Raw genomic sequence first — 26,341 nt, 5'->3', positions numbered from 1 at the left:
CTGTCCAGACAGGATGGGACATGTTTCTCCCCTTTGTCATGTGTCTTACTTCCGCCTTCCTTTCATTGAGACTTTACTTCCCTAATGAAATTTTTTTTTTTTTTTTTTTTTTGGCCACACCTAGCAGCATGCAGAATCTTAGTTCACCGACCAGGGATCAAACCCAGGTCCTGGCAGTGAAAGCACTGAGTCCTATCCACTGGACTGCCAGGGAATTCTCTCTAATGAGATTCTAATTTATCTGCTAGACAATTTCAACAGTGAAATTGTCAAATCTGGAACATTTTTACATGCATTCATTGTATTTGAGCGGTGCTGTCACTTGGTACTTATTTTATAATCTCTGATTGACTAAGTTTAATAATTTGCTGGGCATAATTCAAGAATGAATTGCAGTCAATTATGCGTCAATAAAGCTGAAATTTAAAAAAAGAAAAGAAATGCTAGGTTACAAAAAAGAATAAATTTTGGCCTAGAGAAGGATGTGGATTTGTAGAAACTATTCTGTGCTAACCAATTTCAGATGGTTTTACTCGTATATCACTATTGTTCCCTGTTCCCACTGGGGAAAATAGTACTGATGGTAAATATGGACAGAGGGTTCATTTATCCAGAAGGACTTCTTTAATACTCTTCTAATCTCCTCTCCTGAAGGAGTAGGCATGTCCCTGGTTGAGTGTGGAAAGGAAAAGGGAAGAGTTTCTGAGGAAAGAGAAAGCTTTTCCTCTTTGCTTAGCCTTTCGTTAAAGGAAATCAGTTGCACCGCAGTCACCAGCAAGTGGGATGACTGTGAAGAGGTTGTGCACTGATGCTCAGTATACACCTCTGTCTGCATTTCCTTCCACCATGTAGCTTGTACCGAATCATACAGCAAGGGGAGTAAGTTGTACCTAGTAAGATTTGGTGCTTGGGGGCAAGGAGAGGAGCTGTTGTTGGCTTTTAGCTGGTGTTGTCTGCTATACTCTAACCCAGCTTTTGTCAGAGAGGTTTGCCTTGGGGTAGCAAGCAATCATGCAACTGATAATAACTGAACGTATCAAAGCAGAACGCCTGATTCCCTACCTCCAACCTGTCTCTCATATTTCTCTCAGTTAGTGACACCACGATCCACCCAGTTGCTCAGTCATCCTACGGTAGATTTGCCCATTTCCCTCACTCTTCGCATTCAATCCATCAGCAAGTTCTGCTGGCTTTGCCTCCAGAATATTTCCTAAATCCATTAATTCTCCATCTCTACTGTTAATGACCTTAGTCCAAACTCCATCATCTCTCACTTGAATTACTTCAATAGCCTCCAAACAAATCTTCCTCCTTGTTACTCTGGGTTTCCTTCCATCCATCCACCCACCATAGAACAGCCAGAGTGATCTTTGATAAAGCTCATTTCCCAACTAATACTAATAGATTCCTTCTTTTAAAAAATACAAGCTCATTCTCATGAAAAGGCTCTAGTGATCTGCCCCTTTCTATACCTTTCCATCCTTTTGGCTTACTCTGACCCTCACTCACAGTGCTCCAGCTATATGTTCTGTTCCTTGAACACCCCAAGGTTGTTCCTGCCTCAGCACCTTTGCATCTGCTGAGGGCTCTACCTGAAACCCTCCTTGATCTTCAAATAGCTCTTTCAAATACTCATCAAGCCTTCCCTGAACACCCAAACTAGATTAACTGCTCCCCTCTAGTCACTCTCTGACACATCAGCCTGCTTTTTTTTTTATAGCACTTAAAAGTCATCAAATTTAACTCATTTATATGTTGTCCTTTTATTATCTGTCTCCCGGCATTAGAACAACCTCATCAGTGCCTGGAAGAGCACCTCGTTCAGAGGAGTGCTCATAACTAATCGTTGAATGAACATATGACCTTGTGTCTTATTTCGCTTGTGTGTGTGTGTGTGTGTGTGTGTGTGTGTACGACTCACTCAGGATCCATTCTGGGGGAGGGGATGACCAGTAGGGCAGGATTGGGGCATTCCCAATAGTACTGCTAAGTGCCTGAAGAAATTTTCTTGAGTTCTAATGTTCTCCCTTTAAAAATATCGCTTGCGGGTTTAGCACAAGAGCTGAGAGCACAGTCGAGAGCTGGGTAGGGATTCCAAGTCCTGTGTGTTAGCCATCCTGAGATACAGGACTAGCCCCAGGCCCATCTCGGGGGCCTAGCCCCTTGGATACAGGACTAGCCCCAGGCCCATCTCCCCCACAGTGTACCCACACTCCCCTCTCCCCATCGCCAGGCACACACCCTCTTCTGCCTTCACTGTGAACAGACCACCTCTCTCAGTCGTGTACACTGTGCTTTCCCCTCAGTGTGTCGCATTTTCAGTGGGCACACACCTGCATTCCTTATTAAGTCTCAGAAATCTTTCATCAAAGCACTCCAACTTTATTTTGGCGGAGGGCTCAGGGCAGCGGTGGGCTGCACACATGGACTCTCCGTTGGGCACAGGTGGCAGGGCTGAGCTTCGTGGGCAGGGGCAGGTGCATCAGGATCTTCCTGCTGTGCAGCCTAGTGGTGCCGAGGGGCCCTTCCAAGTACACAGGACAGGAATACACGGCCAGGCCGGCTCGGGGTGGCATGTCATTGGCCCCCGGGGCCTGGGCGCTGACTCTGACCAGAGGCAGAGGGCTGGGCTGACTGGAAGAACTGTCCTGCAAGGCCCCTGCGAGCGGGTCCCACTCGGCGTTCCGGAGCTGTAGCCCAGTCAGCAGCAGCCCCACCTCTGGAACCCTGGGGTTTGGGCCGTTCACCACCTGGGGGCGCCAGAAACTGGTCAGGCAAGGCTGAGAAGCTGGGGGGTCGTGGTGGAGCGGGATTAGAGAAGCAGATGAGGCTAGCGGGAGTAAAACCAAGAAGAGGCAAGGTGGGGTAACTAAGAGGTGTAATCAGGGACTTCAAGGGGCGGAATTGGAAACGAAGGGGCAGCACGAGGATACCTGGAGGTGCAGAGGGCTGTTTAGCTCCTGACGTTTATGGGGGAGCTGACTGGAGCTAGAGCCTTGGCAACCAGGGAAATTCGTCAGGTCAACCCCAGCAAAGGCAGCCTCCCAACGCAGTGACAGCAGCAGGCGGCGCGGGCGGCAAAAGGCTGACAGGTGAAAGATGCGCTCTGGTACTTGGGTCCCCACACCCAGGTAGCGAACCAACAGCTGCCCACGGCGCGATAGCTGTCGCAGCCAGTGCCAGGGCGGCTGAGGCCCGGCAGGCGCGTGGGGTCGCCAAGGCGAGGGTAGGCGGCCAGTCCAGAGAGCGTGAGCCACCGCGGCACAGCGCCGGGAGGCACACGGGGGCGCGCCCTTCAGCTGCTGCAACAGGCAATCAAGGTCCCGTTGCAGCGCGCCCACCAGCTGGCTCAGTTCCAGCACCTCCATCTTGAGGAAGCCCTCCAGAGGCCGCCGCGCGCTCAGCCCCAGCTCCCCCCACCCCGCGCCAGACTCAGCTTGGCGAGTGGTCTCGGTCAGCAGAGCCTGCAGTGACTCCAGCCTCCGCTTGGCTTGCACCAGGCGCTGCCGCAGCCGCCTTTCGGCACGCCGGGAGCCTCCGCTGGCCTCCGGAACCCAAGTGGGCGAACACCGCTGCAGCGCGCTCAGGACAGCGCGACTCTGGCGTCGCAGCAGCCAGGTCTGGGGGCCAGCACTCAGTCCGCAGGTCCGGGGTTCAGGTGGTGTGGGCAGTAGATGCATCTGGGCCTTGCACTCTTCCATAGCATCCGGCTCCCCTAGTTCTTGGGGGTGGAGGTGAGTGAGGGGTGAGAGATAAGACTGTCTCTTCCCACCCCAGACCCAAGGGAGTAGGCCTTTCTCTGACACTTTAAACCATCATCATCCCGTAACTGTGAATATTGCCCCCTTCTACACCTTTTTTGGTACCTCTGTTACATTCCCTTGAGCAAGGTGGTATTACTGGGCTGTTCCCCACCTCAACGCAGATACCTGACTGCAGCTTACCCGGGCTGGGCATCAGAGTGGCCAGCAGATACTGGGGTGTGTGTGGTTGGGCCCGGTTCCTGCTGCTGGAGCTCAGGCAGGCTTGCGTGAGGCTATTCAGGACCTCCCTGTCCTTCTCGTCTCCCACAGGACCCCCATAGAAAACTGAAGCTGAGGATGAGGTCAGAGCCCCTCAGTTACAGCCCCTCCAGTTTCCACCACCTCCCAAACCAAGGTTGTAGGTTATGTCCCCATCTCAGTGCTCCCCTCCCTCCCCCTTTCTGGGCTCTCCTGGGAGCTGGTGACTGCATGGGGGACAGGAGGAGTCTCACCAGCCAGCTCCTGCATGGCAGCACTGGGATTGCTCAGGCTGGCCCACAGGTGGTCTTGGGTCTGCAGGATCCGGGTCAGCGTCCCTTGACTCCTGGGGGTGGAGAGCAGGAAGTAGGCTTTCAAAACCATCTATATGCTGAGGACTTTCACATCTTTCTCTCCAGCCCGAACCTCCCTCCTGAGCTCCAGACCCACGAGGGCTCACTAGTCATCGCCACTTGGCACCACAAATACGACTTCCTTTCAACTGAAATCATCATTTCCTCCCACACCACCCACCCAGTTGTCCAAGGCAGAAATCTGAGAGCCTTCCTTGACTCTTCCCTCTTCCTAACCCCATATTTACTCTCTCCCCACTGTGACTACCCTAGTCCCTACCACCCATACCATGACCTCGTTCCTCAAGCCTGCCAGAGCCTCCCAAAACTATTGTGCTTGCCTCCAGCCCTGCCCCATCTGGTCCATTCTCCACGCTGCAGCCAGCGTGATCTTTCCAACACACAGATGGGATCATGTGTCTTCTACTTAAAACCCTTCAGTGGCTTCCCACTGTCCTCAGGATCCAATCAGGTCCCTTGTGATGGTCTTAAAGGCCCTTTACCACAAGCCTCATCTCTCCCCACTCAAGCCCCAGCATGTCCACCTCAGCCACACTGAAGTCCTCTCTCCTGCTAAGCTTAGTTCCTTCTGCTCAGAAAGGCCTCATCTCCACCTGATCTGCCTCTGCTGTCAGGACTCAGTTCAAAGTGAGACCCCTAAGTCCTTGGAGAAGCCTTCCTTGACTTCCCCCTGCCCTCACATTTTGGAGCTCCCCAGAGATGAATCCCATCATGTGAAAAATATTCAGTGTTTGCTGAGTGACTGACAGAGTAGGATGGGCGGGGTCCCTCACCAGCACCCCCTGTGAGCCTGCAGCTTCATTCCATAGAGCTGCCGGTGTAGCAGGAGGCCATGTAGGAGGAGCAGAGGCAGCACCCTGGTTGGGGGTTGCACACAGAGTCCTTGCTGGACTAGCTCCACACTGTCGACCAAGACATGGGACAGCTCCAGGGACTGGTCCCAGAAAATAGGCATGGAGTGCAGAGTCAGCACGGCTGGGGAGGAAGGAAAGTGCTGAGTCAGCACAATACAGTTACCTCCCCGCTCCAATCTGAGAGCCTGTGGGGGGAAGCTCCTCACCTGGTAAGGAAGCAATAGCCTCTGCAGACACAATAAGCCAAAGACGGAAATCTCTGTGGACAGTGGCCACGTTCTCTCTTGCTTGTTGAGCAGAAAGCAGTTCTAACTCCAGGTCGGAGACCACTAGGGGTCAGACATGGGGCTGAGATCAATCGCTGGGTAAAGGGTCAGACATAAGCCTAGAGATCAGACTTGAGGCTAGGGGGTTAGGAGTCAGATACAAAGGTGATTAGGGGATCAGCCATGAGATCTGAGTTCAAGCTCAGGCCCAAGTGTAGGATAGGGTCCTAGAAGCCATCTCTAGGCAGCAAACCCACCCTTGGCTCTGGCCAACGGCCCCAGCAAGGGCTGTAGCAGCTCTTTTGGCCAGTGAGGCATCAGATGACAGTTCTCCAGCACCAGCCAGTGCCCGCTGTGCATAGCCTTGCGGAGAATGCCGACCACATCCGAGACCGGGTCCCAGGCTTCAGAGCCCAGAGCTATCACCTTCAGATGCTTCTGCCCCTGAGGACCAACAGCAAAATGGCAGGGTAACTCAAAGGGATCCTAGGGTGACCCAAGGGACCCAGAGTAATGCCACAGATGACCTGAAAAGTCCCTGAGTAATCCAGAAAGATCCATGAGAATGCTGGGAGGGGAGACCCACACCCCAGCCCAGCCCTAAGAGCCCGGTGGCTCTGTGGCCGAGAGGCCAGGCTCGAACCTGCTCGTGTTTGGCAGCCAGTTTCTGGATGACGGTCAGGGGGTGCACGGTGGCGGTGGGGTGACCAGGTGGTGGCAACAAAATCAGCGTGGGCTGAGTAGCCTGACTGTGTTCAAAGGGTATGGTGGGAGCACGCAGGTTTTCATCCAGGGGCCGGCCCAGGAGGCTGGTGGTGAAGGTTGCCAGGGCACTGGCCAGGCACTCAGGGCGCAGCACACGCCACAGGATCAGCTTCTGGAGGAGGCTGAATGAGTCAGTCCCAGGCCCCGGTGCAGGACCCAGCACTGTGGATGACAGTGACAAGTAAGCCTGCCAAGCACTGGAGTGGCCTGCCAGGGATGCACACAGCCCAGCATACGGGGGCAGTACCTCCAACATCTCACATTCGTGCCAGGCTCTCAGCCCTAGCCAGGCCGGTCGAGCCACACCTGGGTCTGGTTTTCTGTAGCCTGTGCTGGGAGAGGCTGCCAGTCCAGGCCAGAGGGCCAGCCTCTCGAGCTCCGGTGCCTTCCTTGCCACTTGCAGCAGAGCCAGAGCACCCAAGGCACCCACCAAGGGTACTTGGGTTAGGCCCAGTGTAGCGGCAGTGCTGCCCAGTAGCTGGCGGGTCAGCTGTCTTTTTAACTGCAGCAGATGGCAGGGTAGTTCTTCCTGCTGATGAATCTCACCTTTCATGCTGTTCAGAGCCCGCTTGGTGGCTGCCAGCCAATTCTCTGGACTCATACGGAAAAGCGGTAGCAGGTTCTGCAGTGAGCTAAGAGCCTTTATAATGGCCATTCCATGCCAGACCACATGCCGATACGGTGCCCACGATGCCACCTCCTGCCTCCTCAGCTCTTGTAACTCCTCGAAACGGGCACGCAGCCGACACAGCTCTGCCTGGGCCCTCACCATGTCTCGCAGGAACTTGGCTGGTTTCTGACGCCTTGGGTTCTGGAGCAGCAGCATCGTCAGCAGCCGCTCCTGCAAACAGTCCCTTGTTGCGCGGATCCGGCCCTTTCCCACGTAGCTCCCGATCAGCAGCGCTCATCTCCACCCCCGCACCTGGGCCACTGCAAAGCTCATCCCAGCCCACAGACCGGACCCCCCAAGTACCTCAGCAGCCTTCACAGCTTCCCAGGCGTCCAGGAATCTGATCCTCAGGTCCTGCCAGTGGCTCTCAAGCTCAGGACGCTCTGTGCACAAGATTTCACGCAGCATCTGTTCTTCTAGGATTTCCATGTTCATGCCCAGGTCCAGCACATTCAGCCCTTTCAGCAATTCACAGCCTAGCACTTGGAATCACATGGGAGACGCTTAACCTCTTCCCTGGGGCAGAGCCAGGGGTGAGAGGCACAGGGAGTGTGGCTCCCTGCTACGGTCCTGAGCCCGCTCTGGGCCAGACTGAGTGAAGCTCAGGCCCTGGTGTTCCCACAAAGCTGTGCTGGCGACTTACCCACTGGGCCTCACCTTTTTCCAAAGAACTGAGGGGAAGGGTAGTGCTCAGATAGAGACAGAAGCCAGGCTGCAACTGGGGTGGGCACAGCTGTTCCCGCTGCAGTAGCCATTGCAGTTCTGGGCACTCTAGGCCCAGCTCCATGTTGGTCAGTAGCACCGGCAGGCCTGCGAGGGGGAGGCAAGGACACCCTACCCACCATGCCAGCACCTGGGCACCCCCATGCACAAAATCGGGCTCCGATTTTGCTCCCCTCTGGCTGACGGGAAGGCTCCCTCAGGGCTCTTCCACTGAGTTAGTGCCCAGGGTAGAGGTGGGAGCTGAGGTCAGACTGGGGTGTTGGAGTCCTGTGGGGCCACAGAGTAGGGGGAGGACACAGGAGACACGTGGGTGCAGGGGACGAGTTCTCACCACCGGCAGCTGCCTCCTGGAGCTGAGGCCCCAGCTCTGGGTCAGCGCCTGAGAGGACTCGGGGTTCGGGAGGGGGCGGGGACTGAGTCACAGTCCCCGCCCCCTCCTCCTGTTCTTTCTCCTCTTCCTCCTGCGACGCTTCCTCTTCCTTGTTCTTCTCCGTGATTCCCCTTTCTCCTGCCTTCTGTTCTTTTGTCTTGTAACACTCGTCGCTCTCATCATCTTCGTCTTCCGTGTCCTCCTCTTTAGACTCTTTTCCTTGATTTCTCTTGAAGCCCTTCCCTGTGGCAGAAAGAGGAAGAGGGGCTCTTCTCAGGGAGGGACTCAGGCTCCTGGGGAGCCCCGTTCACCCAAGGGCTCCAGCTCATGAAGGAAGTTCTGCGAGAAGACACCTTAGGAAAGTCACTTAAGCTCTCTGTGACACAATTTCGTCATCTGCAAAACGGGGTTGATAGTAGTGAGTACCTCATAGGGTTACTGTGAAGATGACATGGAACAGTGCATACAAAGCACTTTGCTGGTACCTACCAAGCACTCAGTAAAGGGTAGCTCTCATTATTGCTACTCTAAAATTCCAGGGAGGGGTTCTAGTCACCACTGAAATCAGCTCCATTTCTGCTTTTCTGTAGGTTGGTTAGAAGAGTCAGTGCGTTTCCCTTTTTGCCTAAGCAAATTCTGTCACTAACAACTACAAGAGTCATCACTAGCATAGAGGTCATTGCCTGGAAGTAACAGCTGGTAGGAGAAAGGCCATAGACTGTGGCATTAGCCACGCCATGGACAGTGCTGTGCACCGGGTGGCTAGCTGACCAGCAGCTGTCTGCAGCCCCCTTCTCCTTTGCCTCCTCTATTGCAGGATCTGGAAAAGATAAATACTTATTTTTTTAATTATCAAGAAATTTTTTAAGGATTTTTAAAAATATTAAGTGTTCAAGAAGTGGGCAAGTGGAGGTTGCCAGGTCCACAGTTTGGTGTGTTCATTTCCTATTCCTTAACAAGTTACCACAAACTTAGCTAAAAACAACACCCCATTTATTATCTCTCACTTCAGTAGCTTAGATGCCTGATCAGGCACTCTGCTCAGAGTTACACTGGGCTAAAATCATGGCTAAAATCGGGCTATCCTGGTGGTGCAGTGGTTAAGAATACGCCTGCCAGTGCAGGGGACACAGGTTTGAGCCCTGGTCTGGGAGGATCCCACATGCCGCGGAGCAACTAAGGCCGTGTGCCACAACTACTGAGCCTGCGCTCTAGAGCCCGCGAGCCTAGAGCCCATGCTCTGCAACAAGAGAAGCCACCGCAACGAGAAACCCGCGCACTACAACAAAGAGTAACCCCCGCTCGCTGCAGCTAGAGAAAGCCCACGTGCAGCAACAAAGACTCAACTCAGCCAAAAATAAATAATTAATTTTTTTAAAAAAAGGCTAAAATCACTGGGGCTGCGGTGCTCATCTGGGACTTGTGTGCTCTTCCAGGCTTACTATTTTGGAGTTTTTTGTTTGTTTTTGTTGTTTTATTGAAGTATAGCTTATTTACAATGTTGTGATAGTTTCAGGTGTACAGCAAAGTGATTCAGATATATATATATACACACACATATATATGTATATATATATTCTTTTTCAGATTCTTTTCTATTATAGGTTATTATAAGATATTGAATATAGTTCCCTGTGCTATACTGTAGGTCCTTGTTGTTTATCTATTTTATATATAGTGGTGTGTATCTGTTAATCCCAAACTCCTAATTTATCCTCCCCGTTCCTTCCCCTTGGTAACCATAACTTTGTTTTCTATGTCTGTATGTCTATTTCTGTTTTGTAAATAAGTTTGTATGTTTTTTTATTGATTCCACATATAAGTGATGTCATATATTTGTCTTTGTCTGACTTGCTTCATTTAGTATGATCATCTCTAGGTCCATCCATGTTGCTGCAAAGGGCATTATTTGTGCATGTATATATATATATATATATATATACACACACACACACACACACACACACACACACACCCCACATCTTCCTTATCTGTCGATGGACATTTAGGTTGCTTCCATGTCTTGTCTATTGTAAATAGTGCTGCTATGCATACTGGGGTGCATATATCTTTTCAACAAGGGATTAATATCCAAAACATACAAACAGCTCATATAGCTCAATATCAAAAAACAAACAAACAAACAAGCAAAAAACAGGGACTTCCCTGGTGGCGCAGTGGTTAAGAATCTGCCTGCCAATGCAGGGGACACGGGTTCAAGCCCCGGTCTGGGAAGATCCCACATGCCGTGGAGCAACTAAGCCCATGCGCCACAACTACTGAGCCTGTACTCTAGAGCCCGTGAGCCACAACTAGTATAGTTGTGCAGAGTTCTTGAGGAGAGGCATTATATATATATATATATATATATATATATATATATATTTTTTTTTTTTTTTTTTTTTTTTTGCTGTACTCAGGCCTCTCACTGTTGTGGCCTCTCCCGTTGTGGAGCGCAGGCTCCGGATGCGCAGGCCCAGCGGCCATGGCTCACAGGCCCAACCGCTCTGGGGCATGTGGGATCCTCCCGGACCGGGGCACGAACCCGTGTCCCCTGCACCGGCAGGCGGACTCTCAACCACTGCGCCACCAGGGAAGCCCATGACTAATGTTTCTGAGAACTTATTATGTCTTAGGCACTGTGTGAACTCTTTTTTCATGAATTATCTTACTTAATACTCACAACAATTTATGAGATGGGTATAATTAAGACCCTCATTTTATTGGCAAATAAACTTGGGCTTAGAGAGGTTAAATACCTTGCCTGGGTCACACAGCTAGCAAAGGACAGATAATTGACCCAGATAGTCTGCTTATAGAGCCCGTGTTACAGACAAATTAATTATACGCCTTCTATTCTAGATGTCTATTGTTCTTACCAGTACAACCCTCAACCCCTTCTTCTGGGAAATAAACACTCTCCCTTCCCCTAGGAAATGCTCCCTCCGATGCTCTACCCAGATGGGTCCCTGATCCAAGCAGGACCAATAGAAATATTTCCCCAGAATTCCTGAACATTGGATAAATTTGGGTAGTAAAGCTCTGAGTTGTAGTTCAAGTTTCTAATAGTGCTGAGCAGATCAGGATGCGGATCACGGTCAGCCACGTAGATTCAGAATCATTGCAATATGGGCCCCAAATGTAAATGTGACCTAATTTATTAATATCATGTTGGCTGGGGACTTCCCTGGTGGTCCAGTGGGTAAGACTCCGTGCTCCCAATGCAGGGGGCCCGGGTTCGATCCCTGGTCAGGGAACTAGACCCCGCATGCATGCTGCAGCTAAGAGTCTGCGTGCTGCAACTAAAGATCCCGCGTGCCGCAACTAAAGATCCCGCGTGCCGCAACCGAGACCCGGCAGAGCCAAAATAAATAAATAAATATTTTTTAAAAATATCGTGTTGGCTGATGAAATCTGGGATACCCTGGCCATAAAAATTTAGTGTCTTCATTAAGAAAGGGAAGAGCACATGTGGCTGAGAGTGTTGGGCAGCTCAGACACCCAAGATGCACTGTGTTTACTCTCCCTGGCTTTACCTCTGTCTTTGGTGGGACCTGTGGCCGAGCATCCAGCCTCTTCTAGAGGCAGTGGATTCAGCCAGGTGAGGGCCTGGTTGCTGGGGTCAAGCAGCAGGGGCCAACGGCAACTGAAGTAGTGAGTGTAACTTCGCAGAAGCAGGCCTTCCAGGCGGGCTGACTTTGCCTGGGGCTTCAGGTCTCGGTCCCACTGTAACTGTTCCGATTCAGAGCTCAGCAAGGCCAGAAGGCTGAAGGGAGAGCGTGTGGAGAGCAGGGCTTTCTTTGGTGGCGTGATGACAGATTTCTGCATCTGCTTCAGTGCCTGTGCCACGTCATCTGGGCCCAGCGGCTCCTCACAGCCCCTGCAGAGAGCCAGCCACTTGTCGAGTAGCTCCTGGCGCCGCATTGGTGGGAAGGGACCCAGGTAGCTGATGGCGGCTGAACACAAGACAGCATCTCCGAACACAGTCGTGCAGTGTCCCTTCAACTTCTGGTGCGGAAGGGAAGACCGGAGGGTGTGTAGGCCAGCGGGGAGGGTAGAGGCAGAGGGTCTGGCAGAGAGGGAGTAAGGCAGGGTGTGGAGGAAAGCGTGGCAAGGAGGGCAGAGTGGGACAGAGGAAGGCAGTGAGGGCACGGGGAGGAGCAGAGGAGTGGGACTGTGGTGCAGAAATGAACTTTAGGGGGCAGCCTAGGAGAGGCTGGCTACCTGGAGCTCTGTAGTCCAGGAGTGCATGGGCGTGAGCAGTGCAGCCTTGATGGGCCACTTGTGATGATGGCCACGCCGAGCCTGACCGAGTTTCTCTGCCACATGCTTGTGGGAAGCCTGGGCATCTTCCAGCTTCTTGGACAGGGCCAAACTGTACGCTAGGATCTCCTGGGCCTGGAACTGGTACTGGCCCAGGCGGGCCTGCTCCCGAGCCAGTGTCGCCTCCGCCTGCTGCAACAGCAGGCCCGTGGGCAGCCCTCGGCGCCGTGCCAGCCCGTAGTCCAGAACGGCCCAGAGCCAGGCTGCCAGCCGTGCTGCAGGTGTGCTCACTGCTCGCAAGGCTGCATCGCTCATGCCTGGAGCTTTCAGAGCTAGGTTTAACTTTATAATCTCTGAGTCTGTCATCTTCTCCTTAGGGAAGAACACCAGCTCCTGGGAGAGTGTGTGTTAAGAAGGGTGGGGGAAGACATAGGTGCTCTGAACCTTGCCCCACAGCCTTGCCAAGTCTCCCCTCCATGCCTCCACTATCCTCCTCCATGGCGCCCCACATTCCCTACCTGATAAAAGTCCTCAGTGCATAACAGCTGCTTGGCACTGGCCCAGCCTGTTTCACGGTGGAAGAGGTCACACAGAGCATCAGTCACCTGGACCACAGATTCTGGTGGCACTCGATAGCTCCGTATCTCCTCAAAGTCAGCCACCTGTAGCTGGCTCAGGGGCCCCAGGAATGCCTTGCCCATCTGAATGAGGAGAGATGGGCTCTTGAAGTGAGCTCCCAGAAAGTCCTCTTTCTTCAATGTATTTCCAGGAGGGATCATCTTCTCCTAGGGTCCCCAAAGGGACCACACCCCAAGCCATCTTATTACCTTTACCCCCTCCCCCAGGAGACTTCATGACAAGTCAACCCATCCTCTCCTCTGGGCATCCTGTGAGGGGTTGTCCTCTTCCAAGAGAGGAGCAGTGCAGGGCAGGCAGCAGGAAGAGCCCACCTGCTCCAGGAAAGCCTCATGCTGAGCCTGCAGGGCATCCCGCTGCTTGGTCAGTTTCTCAATGAGGTTCTTCTGCTGCTGACACCCTGCCAGCTGCCGCTTGTGCAGAAGCTTGTTTTGGTCTAGCTGCTGATGCAGTCTGCCGAGGCTCTGTGAACAGAGTTCAGGCTCTGTAGCTCTAGATCCCGGGCCAGGTGGGAAGACCCCAAGGGAAGACCCCATGGGCCTGGACTCAGGCATACTCCTCATTCGATAGTCAGGGTGACCAAGTTGAACTCCACATAGGCCACAGATACTTGCTGAGCTCTGAAAGTGTCATTTTCTTATCTGTGAGTTATACATCTAGTAATGCAGCCCCGAGTGGGTGGGTGCTTCTCCTGACCTACCATACAGGCCCAGGAAATCTGAATACAAAGCCTACACACTTAACCACTGGGCTACACTCTTCATCTTACTTGACCCATCAGTGGCATTTGCCGCAGAAGGCAGCTCCTCCCTCTTGAACATTCTCCTCTCTTGACCTTCATGAGCCCATGTTCTTCTTTGTCTTTCTCCAACTTCTGTGGCTGCTCGTTCTCAGTCTCTTCCGGTGCCATCCCTTAAATATTTCTCAGAAATGTTTTCAGGGCCCCCGTCTCTTCTCAGCCTACACTTCTGGGCATCCTCCTTAATCTCATGTCTCTGATTACCACTTATACCTTAACAACTTCCAAATCTGTATATCTAGCCAGATTCTTTCCCAAGACCCACACCCCCGTATCCATCTGCTTAGTGGGAATCTCCTCTTTGGTGTCTCACAGGCCCCTCAGACTCCACGTGTCCAGAAGTGAACGTATTAGCTGTGCCTCGTCAGATCTCTTGCAATCTTACTCATCTGTTCGTGTGTTCTTTTCTCAGAGAACTGCGGCAAAGTACATGGAAGTTTCCCAAGGAAGAAACCTAATTGTTACCCTGACTCCATCTCTTCTAGTCCCCCAAACCCAACCCATCTTCAAGGCCTTTTGGTTCCACCTCCTAAACGTCTCTCGTATCTACTCCCATCCCCAACGCCATCATTCACGCCCATGCTCTCTCACTCCTGACCTTCTGCACTGGCTTCCTAACTCCTACTCCCATCCTCTAACTGGCTTTTCATGCTGCAGCCTAATTGGTTTTCTCAAAGCCAAATATCATATCATCAGGTCCCTTAACACTTGCCACTTTTTTCATTTGGTTTACGATGCCTCCATGACCAGGAGGCCTCTACTCATCTTTCCAACCTGATTTCCTTTTCCTCTCCCAGCACTCTGCTCTCCAGCCATTCCTGACTTTCAGCTCCTCCAACGTGACACACATCCTCTTGCCTGTGGGCCTTTGCACCTGCTGTTACTTCAGCCTGTGACACTCTTCCCAAACCCTTTTATACGTAATCTTACCTAACCTTCAGGTATGGACCTTGATACTTCATTCATTCGTTTACATATTTAAGGAATGCTTTTGAACACCTGCCGTGTTCTACACGTGCCTCTGTGTTACATACTGTGTGGCACTGTGCTTTCTCTAGAAAGTCTTTCTTGATACTTCAGAGTATCTTGGACTTGCTGGACTTGCTGGACTTGCAGAGTATCCTGGACTTGCTCTGTCATAACACACTGTTTTGTAATCGCCTGCATGAGCCTATATCTTCCAGTAAACTAGGCACCACGAAGGCAAGGACAGTGTCTTATCTTTCTTATTAGGAGGCAATCTAATACATGATAACATTTATCGGGCTCTTGCTATGTGCCGGCACTTTGAAGTGCTTTACATGTAAGATCTCATTTAATTCTCATCCTGACCTCTCTGGATCTGAGTTTTCTCATCTGTAAAACGGAAGAAAGGATGGCCTCCATAGAAAAGTTGAGGCGAAAATTCTGTCTACCTATCTAGATGTAAGCATAGATGTAGACATGGACAAAAATATTAATGAGTGCTCGGACAAAAAGTATGGAGTTCAATTAAGTTTTCTGAGTACAGTAATAAATAAATGAACCAACTGAATATGAGAGGGAAAAGAGATGGAGGGGCCCAGAATGGCTCCTGGGATTTAGCTTAATTCACTAAGTGGATGGTGGCCATTTCCTGAGGTAGACAACGTTGAAAGAAGTACACACCATTATGGCTGTTGAGTGAGTGCCCCTGAGCCTACGAAAATCTCATATCCAGATTTGGGGGTTCTTATGTTGTGCTCTGATGCAACTGACCCAGGGATCAAAGAATAATAACGTCCCTAAGCCATATCAACAATTCCTGGTATTATCCATTTTGGGAAAACGTAAGGTCCAAGACAAGAAACTGGAATTTGGAAAACATGGGAAAGAGGACTCCTGTCCATCTATGAACGTCTCAATTTTTTTGCATCTCAACTGAGTCTTCATGTTTCATCTAAGCTAGTGATCCTCTGTGGCTGATGGTAGGCGGGCACCAGTACTATGAGGACTGCACAGAACACATGTGGAGTAGATACGTGCACTTAGACACAATGTAAGCCATGCCCCCGGAGTTGCGTAACACTGGATGACAGCCCTGAGGGCACCCATCAGAAGAGGCGGGTTAGGCATTGGGAGCTGGAAGCCCTGAAAGTCCAGTAGAAAGTAACTCAGATTATCTGCTCATAAGTTGATCACTAGTTTACTTCACTGTAGTTATCCCTGAAACTTCATCAAAAAGTCTTGCGTAGGGCTTCCCTGGTGGCGCAGTGGTTGAGAGTCTGCCTGCCGATGCAGGGGACACGGGTTCGTGCCCTGGTCCAGGAAGATCCCACATGCCGTGGAGCGGCTGGGCCCATGAGCCATGGCCGCTGGGCCTGTGCGTCCGGAGCCTGTGCTCCGCAATGGGAGAGGCCACAACAGTGAGAGGCCCGCGTACCAAAAAAAAAAAATCTTGTGTAGCAGGAAGGAAAAAGAAAATGCAATTTCAGAATTCCTCTTATTAAAAACAAAAGAAAAAAGTCTCTTTATTTTAGGAAAACACTATTAACTAAGAGAGTTTGACTACAGAAGGTGTGATGACCCCATTGCTACCAGTTTTAGCCAGATATGAGCGGTTTGTTTATTCAAAGAAGAAAATTGCTCTGTATAAGAAAGCAACAGGATTTAGGGTTTGGACTAGAAAGAAAAATCTCTTATTACATGAGCACTGTATTTGGGGAGCTCTAAAGGGAAAGTGGGGTGGCTGAATAGCATTGCGGAACAGTATTGTGGAGATGGGAGGAGGATAGAAAAGTCCGTCACTAGCAAATGCCCTGTAGAGGAAGGTGACAGAGAAAAATTCAGGACACTGAGGTCTAGTATGCCATTTAATCTATTTCTGGCTCTGTTCTAGAATGTAAATGGCCCCCACAGCCATCTCCCATCCGCTGTACATAACAGTGTATATTTATATATATACAGTGTATATATTTGTGTATTTGGTGCTTTTGTGGAAGGAAGCCGTGCAGGGACAAAGCAGCATGGGAAGAGAGGACAGCTACAGGAGGTGTGCCAACTAGCAGTGACAGAGAATCCAGGAGAAAAGAGGATTACAATGAGAGGGGACCTTGAGGATGTAATCCTGCCCCATCCCCAACGGGGATCTCTGGAGAGCTTGGGGAGCATACTGAAATTCACACAGTCAAGGTACCAGGGACAACAAGAAGCGGACACTTGGGTTTCACGTGTTTAGAGGAACCAGCCCGATCTCAGCTGTGCCATGGGGAACTTTGAGCCTGAGCTCTAAAGGAGGAGGTGGCAGGAATTAGAGAGATCCCCTGGGGAAAGGGGGACTCTCAGGAGACAAGAACTAAGGTTCAGTCTGTATGGTTCCTCCAAAGTCCCCGTTTGGGCTCCCGCTTTGACCCTACTGTGCACGCCTCAAAATCCTCTCCCCTTTACCTTGCGGGAGTCTTTCAGCTGCTGCTCCAAGCTGACGACCAGGTGGGCGTGGGCACTGTGCTGCTCAATCAGCATCCTCAGAATTCCCAGGGCTTCCTGGATCCTGAAGACACAGTGTGCCAGTGAGTGGACCTGAGGGAGCAGAAGGAGGTACAGGGGAGGGAATGGGGCCACTCACCGCTGGGCCTTGTTCTTAATCTGCAGGGTCATCTGTTGCTGCAGCAGCACGAAGTTGTCCAGGAAGTCCAGGAAGGTCTTGGGGGTGACGAGAGGCAATTCCGGGCACAGGTGCCGGTGGTAGCTGGCAGCCGAAAGGTGGATGAGAGCCATGGATTTGGCCACACTGGGAATTGAGGCCTGAAGGTCTGGGCACTTCAAGAAGTCTGCAACAGGCATGGCTTTAGCCTGGACTTGTGAGTTCGTAGGGGAAGAAATGACAGAGACCCTCTCTCCTGGCTCAGGAAGGAGGGCAGAAAAGGTGAAGGGGGCTCAGCTAGGTTCTGGAGAGAGAGACTGACCTAAGTAATAATCCTTTTTAGAACCTGGTCAAGATGAGTGGCAAGGACAGGTAAAAAGGGCTCACCGTCATCAAGGGGTGGGCTCTGAGCCCCCTCCAGATGGCGCTGGGCCACACTGACCAGGGAATCTTGGTCCCAGGGTTCGTAGCAGTCGGTGCTGGCGATGGCCAGTTGAAGGAGCCTCAGGAAAAGGGTGGAAGGCAGCTGTTTGTGGGCCTGGTCATCTCCGATCAGGATGAACATGTGCAGGTGGCTGCACACCTGCTGGTAGAACCTGTGGGGCAGGAGCTCAGATACCGTCCTCCCCTTTATCCCTGTTTGCCCATCGAGGCCCCCATCCCAACCTGACGCCTCAGCCCTGCTCTCTGTGCCCTCACATCAGCCCTTAGGTTGTGTGGGGGATTTGGGCCTCTGGCCAGGGTGGGGCAAGGGCAGAGCAGCCCCTAGCTTGGGGTTCTGGGCCTCACCTCTGCAACAGCATTTCCTTCTTGACGTTCTGCCTGACACTAAGGTTGTCCCTGGGGAGATGTTCTTCAATGTTGTCCAGATCTGCCTCTGTGTACTGGTCAGGGAACCTGCCTGAGGTTGCCAGGGCCAGCAGGCGATGAAGGGTAGTGAGATCCACACCCTTGGGCACCAGCAGGGCCACTGGCTGGCCTAACACGCCAGCATGCCAGCTGGCATCCCGCAGACACTGGAGAACGGCCTCCTCTGATCCACGTGGCAGATGGAAGAGGCGGGCCTGACAAATGCTAGCAGCCAGAGTGACGGCAGTACGGCGCCCAGTCCCCTGAGCCCCCGAGAGCAACAGGCCATGCTGCCTGGGCCTGGCTAGCACCCGGACCAGGCGGGCCACATGCCGGGCCATCGAGTGGCACCGGGCCAGGTGGGGGCTCAGCTTCAGCTGCGCAGCTGATGTGGCCAGCTGCTCCTCCAGGCTCACCCACTGCCGTTCCACGTACAGGTTGGAGCTCTCCGAGTTGGACCGCAGTGTCAGTTCCTGACTGAAGACCAGGTCTGAGGGCTTTTCCTGGGGGCAGAGCAGTAGCACCTGGAGCAACAGCGGGGAGGTCACGTCTACCTGGCTTGTCTTCTGCCACCAGTTCTTGGCTCTATTATTCAGCTGGAGTTTGCAGTTGGAGGTCCTTGTGCCTTCCTCCTGGCTTATCTTCTGACTTAGGCTCCCTGTGGCCACCCTCTTTACTGGTGCTCTGGACGGCGCTGAATCATTGGACACGGAGCCTGTGCAGACCTGCAGGCAGTACGGGTCCTCGTCCTCCTCGGTCTCACTGCCGCTGTCGCTCAGGTCCCCCCACTGGTCCAGCTCCCCTTCGGACTCCACTCCAGGCACCTGCTCTTCCCCCTCCTCCTCCTCGTAGCCCTTGCCCAGGCTCGGGGGCGCTGGCCCACAGCAGAAAACATTCTGAGCTACCTCTAGGAGCAGGTTGGCACAGAAGGAGCGTTCCCCGGGGCTGCTCAACTGGTCACAAAAGGTTCTCTGTGCCTCATGCAACCAAAGACGCACTATGTTGCACGTGGCCATCGTGACTGCCAGGCGGGTGCCACATAGGCCGGACACCTGGCGCAGGTGCTCCTGGTGGCTGGGACAATCCACAAAAGCCCGGGAGCCCACCCTGATGGGCAGCAGCTGCAGGCTGCCCAGCAGCTGGCTCACAGAGTGCAGGGAGAAGCGGTAGTGTGGGCGGAGGGGTGAGGGCAGAAAGCGCTTGCGCACCGCCTCCCAGGCCTCCACCGACGCCTGGACCAGGGCTCTTGCTAGAACACTCTCCCGCTCCACAGAGGGGAGGCTTTCGAGCCAGGCCTGGATGCTGGGCACGTGCCTGCTCAGCAGCGTGGCCAGGGTCACGCTGCCCAGGGCCAGCACGGTGAAGAGCCGAGAGAGGCGTGGGCACAGCGGGAGCTCGCAGAAGCCTGGCACTGTGGCGGTGGCAAGGAAGTTGACTATAGGCTGCAGCGTCTGCACTTCCAAGGTGCTGTGGGCGTACACGGTGCCGTCTATGGCCTGGCGCAGAGTCTCCAACACCGGCTGACAGCTCTTCTCTGGGTCTGTGGGCCGTGAAGAATAACAGAGAGAACAGGCGTAAGTCCGCATGACAGTGTCACCCCACTCTTCCTCTCCCTGCCTCACTGGGTCTGCTCCTGGCACACACGGGGTTCTAAGGAATTTTATGCATCTGGTGTGTTGGGACTTGGTAAGTTCTTCTCTCTCCCTTGCACTCTCCTTAGGAGTGAGTGACTTTTTTCCCCCTCTTCTGCCCCAAATCCTACCTCTAAGACCAATTACATATTCCTTAACTGAAGGTTAATGAGTAGGAAGGTTTGGAGACCGAGACTGGTGGAAACATGCTCAGAGTGGGATGGAAGAGGCAGGCTAGTAAACGTACAGTCATAAAACCATATTTGTCATAGATTTTTGTACAGAGCACAGGATGAGTATCGAACCTAGCCTGGAGGCCCAGACCTCCTGGAGGAGATACTGCCTGAGATTATTTGTAAAGAATAAGTAGGATTTAGCTAGATAAATGCAGGAGAGAAGGCCGAGAGGATGGCGATCCCAGAGGCTAGAGGAAGCCTAACTTATTGGATGCCTGCGTTACAAAGTTGAATCCAGTTAGAGGATAGAGCATAAAAATCTACAGAAGAAAGACTCATCACAAGAAACCTTGAAGAGCATTTGCCAGAGCTCCCGGTCATGACTGCCTGAACCAGGGAAGATGGAACAGAAATAGTTGGAGAGGTTTGAGAGATACTTGGGAGGCAAAATGAAGACACATGGTGACTGGATATTGGTGAGGGAGGGGAAGATGTCAACAAGATTTCTGGCTACAGTGACTGGATGGATGGTGGTACCAGGTACTGAGAGGGCACGTGAGAGCAGGGTTTTGGGGGAGGATGATGAGTTCAGAGTTGGATCCGTGGTGTCAATGGGACAACCAGGTAGAGACATATAGCAGACTGTTAGATAGACAGATCTGGTGCTTAGAAGGGGATCTTGGAGACGGAGATTTAGCAGTCAGAGCATAGAGATGGTGGATGAGGCCACGCAAAGGACAGGATTATTCAGGGAGCGTACGTAGACTGAGAAGATATTAAGAATGGAACACTGAAGTTTGGTCTGTAGGTATATGTTTGAGAGTCGAATATTGCTAGGGCTTTTCCAGTCTCAAGAGACGACAATGACACCTTCCCTCCTCCCAGCTCCTCACCGGAAGCAGCCAGGTGCAGATCTTCCAGCAGGAAGAGGAGAAAGCCTTTGCAGTCCACGTGCTGCCCAGGCCACGGGCTGGCTTGTGATTGGCCCTGGACGCCCCGGCTCAGCAGGAGGCGAAGGTGGGCGGGACTGACGGCAGGGTGGATGGGGCTGGACACGTAAGGGTGCTGTGGCTCCACTAGCACGTGCACAAAGGCTGACTTCCCCGTGGCTGCCTCTCCAGCCAGCAGCACCGGGTGTCCCTCTGACAGAAGCAGGTCCGCCACGTACAAGAGCCGTTCGGTCTATAGGACAGGAGCAGGGCTTACTGTGGCAGCTCCAGGTTAGCACAGCGATCTAGCCGAAAGTAAAGGTCTAGGAATCTTGTGTTAAGGCTGTATTTGCAGAACACTGCATGCATTCTGGAGACTGTGAAAACATTTCAAGGAACGGGAGCAGGTAGGCCTAGGACATGGACCGCCCCAGGATATCTCTTTGAGCCCCAGCCCCAGCTACTGCCCCACTGTCCTCACACCTGAGGAGAAGGGTTGAAGGTGCCCTGAGTTCCCTTGATGCGGCTGCGCAGGTATTGGCCAGTGAAGGGGGCCAGCGTCCCATCTTCAGGGCATACATGTAGATCAAACACCAAGGCTGAGGCTGGTAGCTCAGGGTAGTTGGAGAGGCAGCTAATAGAATCCCTCAGGAAGGTATCAAAGAGGGGCCAGAGCCTGCTCAGATGGACATACAGGCAAAAGTGTCAGACAGTTACAACAGTTCCATTTGCGATACACTCACACACTCCACCCTCCCCCAACAATGTCACCTGGGTTTTGACTCCCATGGGCCACTCACTCCATCTCAGCCCTCTGCATGCCCCATCCCCCATCCCTGTAGATACCTGGAGGGAAGGTGGGCTCCAAAGCCCCAGATCAAAGCAAAAAGAAAGCTGCTGACAGCCAGCAAGTGCTCCCTGCGCTTACGAGGCACAGCGTCACTGTCAACCTGGTACAGGCTCAGAGAGCTTCTTTTCGAGGACTTGAAGCTTCGGGCCACAGGGTCACTATAGCTGAGGTCCTCTGCAAAGGTCACCACGGCCAGAATCGGAGCCCCAGGAGGAAAAAGGGGAGGGAGTTGGGGGAAGAGAGTAGGGGTTGGCTATTACTTTTCACTTTCAGTCCCCAGGCCCAAGTCCACCTAAGAACCTGGGCCACAGGCTCGAGCTATATCCCAGCTATCCTCAAGGCCACATAGCTCTCACATCAGCCCTTCCCTTCACCTGGGATATGGGCCTTCTCCTTCTCATCTGTGCGCAGGTGTGGGTCAAGCAGACAACGCAAGATGCGGGCCAAGCTGGTGACTTCAGCCACACCTGGGCAAACGGCCTGCTGCCCATGTACCTGCAGCAGGGAGCTGGCACCCTGGCAGGTGAGGAATCGGAACGTTGCAGGCACCAGCACTTCTGCCAGGTGGTTGAGCTCAGTGACAGTCTGGAGCTGCAGGTGGTACTCCTGGGGCAGGGCTGCCATCAGGGCGCTCAGCATAGCCTGCCAAGTCTGCTCCCCACGGCACCAGACTAGGGCACAGCGGCCCACCGCTGTGGGAGACATGCCTGTCGCATCTCCCACCTCCATCAGAAGAAAAGTACCTGGGGGTCGTGCTATTTGCTGACCATTGGGGAGGCTAAGCTGGGGGGGGTCACCCAGGAGGCAAGTGATGGAGTCCAGCCAAGCACCACCGGAAGCCCCATCGCATATTATCCAGTGATGAATCCCCACTGATTCCTGCACCTGCCCCCTTGCGCCCACAGTCTTACACCGACTGGCTTCACGAAGCAGCCTGGGGAAGACACCGTGGTTCCAGCAGGGGCCCTCCAGCCACCCCAGGAACTCCTGGGGGCTGAGGACACTGGGATACAGGTGGGTAATTTCCACAGGCTGGCAGCAGCTCTGGGTCGAGGGGTCCTCCATGGCTGCCAACCAATTCTGGATCTTAAATAAGCTGCGCCAACATGTGGTCTTGCCACTGCCTGCGGGGCCCAGGAGCAAGACACCTGAGGCCTGGCCCAGGGCCTGACTCAGCTGCTCCAGGGACCCCAGAATATCAGGGCTGGGATGCAGGCCTCCTTGCTGCAACTCCTCCAGCAGCAGTGAATTCCTCAGCCCGGGGGCTATAGGCTCTGCCAGCACCTCGCTGGCGGCAGGGAAGAGCCCACAGAGCAGCTCTTGGAGGTTGCGCAGGTGGACCCCATCCGGGATGCTGAACAGCGGGGAGCGCAGCAGGGCGCGCAGTAGGGCGGCCTCCTCGATGGCGGCTAGGCTGCAGGGCTGCTTGGACTTGGGATCCCCCTTGGTCACGTTTAGAGCCTGTATCATGTCTTCCAGCACCTTCTTGAGCAGGGGCAAGCGGCAGGGCGGGGGCCCAGACACCAGCTCACGCTCAAGGGAGAAGAATTTGGATAGCCGGGTAGCCATGCGGGAGGCGTCCCGTATCCCCGCACCCAGCAGGGTCAGCTCTGCCACTTGCCGCAGGTCAGGCAGTGTCAGTGCCACAGGCCTCAGTAGTTGGCGCAGGTTGGCAGGCACGGCAGGGCTCAGGGCACGCAGTGTCAGGAGACAGCCGTAGCCGAGGCGCACGTCCACGTGATGTTTCTCAAAGAAGCCGCTGCCGAGGAGCTGGGGGTGGGCGGGGTCAACGGTGCTGGTACTTCGGGAAGCTTCCTGGTACAGTGGGGCATAGAGGTGGCGCAGTTTGGCCAAGCGCTGGCCCAGGGCAGAGAGTAAGCCAAGGGGCAAGCGCTGAGCTGCTTCTAACAGGAGCCAGGCACCACCCTGCAGGGCACCGTTCAGGTAATTGCTCAGGCTTTGGGCCTCTATCTGAGGCAAGCAGGGCACCACCACCAGCTGGCGCCCCAGGGCCTGCGCTAGCGTCTTCACCATAGCTGCCTTGCCCACACCATCAGGGCCCAGTAGGGTCCCACAGGCCACCTCTTCCAGGGCCAATAACAGCACTAGGGCCGGCCGCTCAGGAAGCAGGCTGGGTAGAGACCCCAGTCTGGGACCCAGGTACTCGTAATTGTACAGGAAAGACCGACCCAGCACATCTATCCAGCATGCAGCTGGTGACAGAGAAGTCTCAGTAGGTGCGAGAGACTTGGGACTCTGCAGGGGTCTTTGGGGAGCGGTGTGGGGTGAAGCCAGGCGGTACTTGAGTTGGCGGGCCCAGTGGAAGTCCGTCAGATCACTGACCTGGCGTTCCTGCAGCAGCTGTGCTATATCCCGGTGAGTCACTGTCATGACCAACAGGGCACTAAGCAGGCTGGTCTGGCGGACAGAGGGCAGGGGCTGCTCACCCCGAGAGGCCCTCCGGGCCCGCAAAAAATTCACCAGTACGTCAAGCTTGCGCACGTGCATGGGGACCGCGGCCGGGGCCTTCCCTTCAAGCAGAGCCTCCTCCATGTTGGCCCGCCATACCACCTCCTCTGCCACCAGCACACACTGCCACGGGAAGGCCTGGGCTAGGTCCAGCCAGTGCTGGACATACATCTGCGGGGGCGACTGGCTCTGCTGGGGCAGCTGCCTGAAGGCCTTGTCTAGGGATGGGCCCAGAGCAAGACGGGCAGCCACACAGTCCTGCAGCAAGTGCACCAGGGCCAGACGCAGACCCTGCTCCAGGGAGGCCAGCCACCTGGGGAGATCTGAATGCAGAGGAAGGGACCCCGGCAGCTTCACCTCCTCCCCACCTGCCCCGAGCACTGCAAGCGCCTCCACCTGAGTCTGTGGGCTTGGGCTTGGGCTTGACTCCCGGTCATCCGTGTTTCTATCAGTTCGGCTGGACTGGAAGCTCACGGCATGCACGTGAGGAAAACAGCGTCGTGCCCATAGCTGGGCCTCACAGGACTCCAGCGGGGCAGCTAGCAGGGCCACCAGCTCACTGCCACTGAGGAAGAAGAGGCGGGGGAAGTGAGCACATATGGCATAGAGCACGCTCTCCAGAGCCACGATGATGCCCTCCAGCTCCACGGAGCCCGCTTGCAGCAGCTGTTGCAGCTGCTGGCCTTGGAAAGAAGGGCTCCGCTTGGCACTGGGCACTATAAGTGACAGAACCAGGGGGTCAGCTACAGAGATCCTCATCAGGGTCCGATACTGTTCGTCCACGGCCTCGAAACGGGAGTGCTGTGGTGAGAGAGAAGGTGAGAGTGAGGGCGGCATCCCCCTCCCGCCCTGAGCCCCACTGTCCAGTAGCACTTGTCCACCCTGCCACACACCCCCTTCCCTACCAGGTCAGAACTAGGAAACTGGATCTTCATCTCATGCAGAACTTTATTCAAAAAGATCCACTTCTGCTGAAAAGTCACCCACACCTGCAGCAGGGCACCTGTGAGAAGCAGCCAGGGGAACACTGGAGGGAGACTAGGGTTCCAGCTTCTGCAAGGGGGTCCAGCCTGCTCCTGCCCTCTTGGGATGCCCCACTCCCAAAAAACTCTGCTCAGCAGGACCCAGGGACCTTGCTCGAAGGAGAGAAAACCTGCAGCGTGAATAAAGACCTGGTCACTTCAGCCCAAGAAGTGGCCCTGGAGGAGGTCCTCACTCTGTCCTCACCCACCCCCGACCTCTCTCCCCATCCCTCTGGGCCATCTCACCTCAGGACCCACCCATCAGCCCAGCTAGAGGCCTGCACTCACTCAGGCCATGCATGATAGTCACCCACTCCAAAGCCATTTTGTTTAAGTCTCCTGACTTCTGGGTGGCCAGGAACTTGAACAACACCTGAAGACTTTCCTGGATAGAATCCTGCAGGTTGCTGTAATCTAAGAAAGAGTGGGCTCGAGCTGAGCTGAGCTGGCAGTCAGATGGGGCAAGGGCAGGGGTGACTGATACCCAAAATACACTGAAACTCACAGATCTCAAACTACTCTCTAGACGACACAAACTTTTTTGCTTCTACTAGTTGAACCTAGTATGCTCACCAAGAGTCAGAGTATGTTTGCAAACTTGTTTACGTGAGTTCCGTTTGTGTGAGTTATAATTTTAATTACAGAATTTAATCTTATATCATGTTAACCACTGAAATATGGGTGGCAAAATAGTTGCTGGTTCTATGGAAACTATGGAAGGGCTTCAGTAAGCCAATAAAAACATGATATTAAATTAGATATAGGCAAGGCGATTTTTTAAGATTGTGAAATTATAATAAAAATCTAGAAAAGTTCTGGATTCAGATAGCTTTACAAATGTCCTCACGTCACTTCTCAACTTTACAGAAACTGAAAGTGGAAATAGCAGATGATGTATTAACGCAAGAAAGGCAGTGAGGAGCTTCTATCACTTGACTGCAAATCAAAGAAAACCTCGTCTTTAGATTAAAAGGTTAGTTAATAAATGTACATTATATGATTTAAGCTAAAATAAAAATCTTAAGCCATGTATGCATATTTTATGATTTCCCTGTTTAACTAACTTTTTGAATTTGCCAGTTGGGTTTCAATT

At 53.3% G+C, this 26,341-nt stretch overlaps 1 protein-coding gene across 1 annotated transcript in view; it reads right to left on the bottom strand.

The window, feature by feature from the left end:
• Positions 1 to 2,399: 2,399 nt before the first annotated feature.
• The window catches only part of DNHD1 (dynein heavy chain domain 1), a 65,498-nt gene continuing 41,556 nt past the window's right edge, over positions 2,400 to 26,341 (bottom strand). The window contains 25 exon segments of the mRNA XM_060019674.1: positions 2,400 to 2,750; positions 2,934 to 3,721; positions 3,945 to 4,094; positions 4,256 to 4,347; positions 5,149 to 5,350; positions 5,436 to 5,558; positions 5,753 to 5,939; positions 6,139 to 7,101; positions 7,234 to 7,412; positions 7,588 to 7,740; positions 7,985 to 8,266; positions 11,560 to 12,031; positions 12,248 to 12,679; positions 12,805 to 12,987; positions 13,237 to 13,386; positions 17,127 to 17,229; positions 17,305 to 17,509; positions 17,710 to 17,918; positions 18,112 to 19,711; positions 20,872 to 21,160; positions 21,391 to 21,583; positions 21,754 to 21,931; positions 22,132 to 25,027; positions 25,132 to 25,229; positions 25,537 to 25,662. Coding sequence (XP_059875657.1) covers positions 2,400 to 2,750; positions 2,934 to 3,721; positions 3,945 to 4,094; positions 4,256 to 4,347; positions 5,149 to 5,350; positions 5,436 to 5,558; positions 5,753 to 5,939; positions 6,139 to 7,101; positions 7,234 to 7,412; positions 7,588 to 7,740; positions 7,985 to 8,266; positions 11,560 to 12,031; positions 12,248 to 12,679; positions 12,805 to 12,987; positions 13,237 to 13,386; positions 17,127 to 17,229; positions 17,305 to 17,509; positions 17,710 to 17,918; positions 18,112 to 19,711; positions 20,872 to 21,160; positions 21,391 to 21,583; positions 21,754 to 21,931; positions 22,132 to 25,027; positions 25,132 to 25,229; positions 25,537 to 25,662 — 10,604 coding nt within the window.

This window comes from Delphinus delphis, chromosome 8 (assembly GCF_949987515.2).
Source record: "Delphinus delphis chromosome 8, mDelDel1.2, whole genome shotgun sequence".
Lineage (NCBI taxonomy): Eukaryota > Metazoa > Chordata > Mammalia > Artiodactyla > Delphinidae > Delphinus > Delphinus delphis.
Note: the sequence above shows the minus strand (reverse complement) of the source record. Positions and strands in the feature narration are given on the sequence as shown.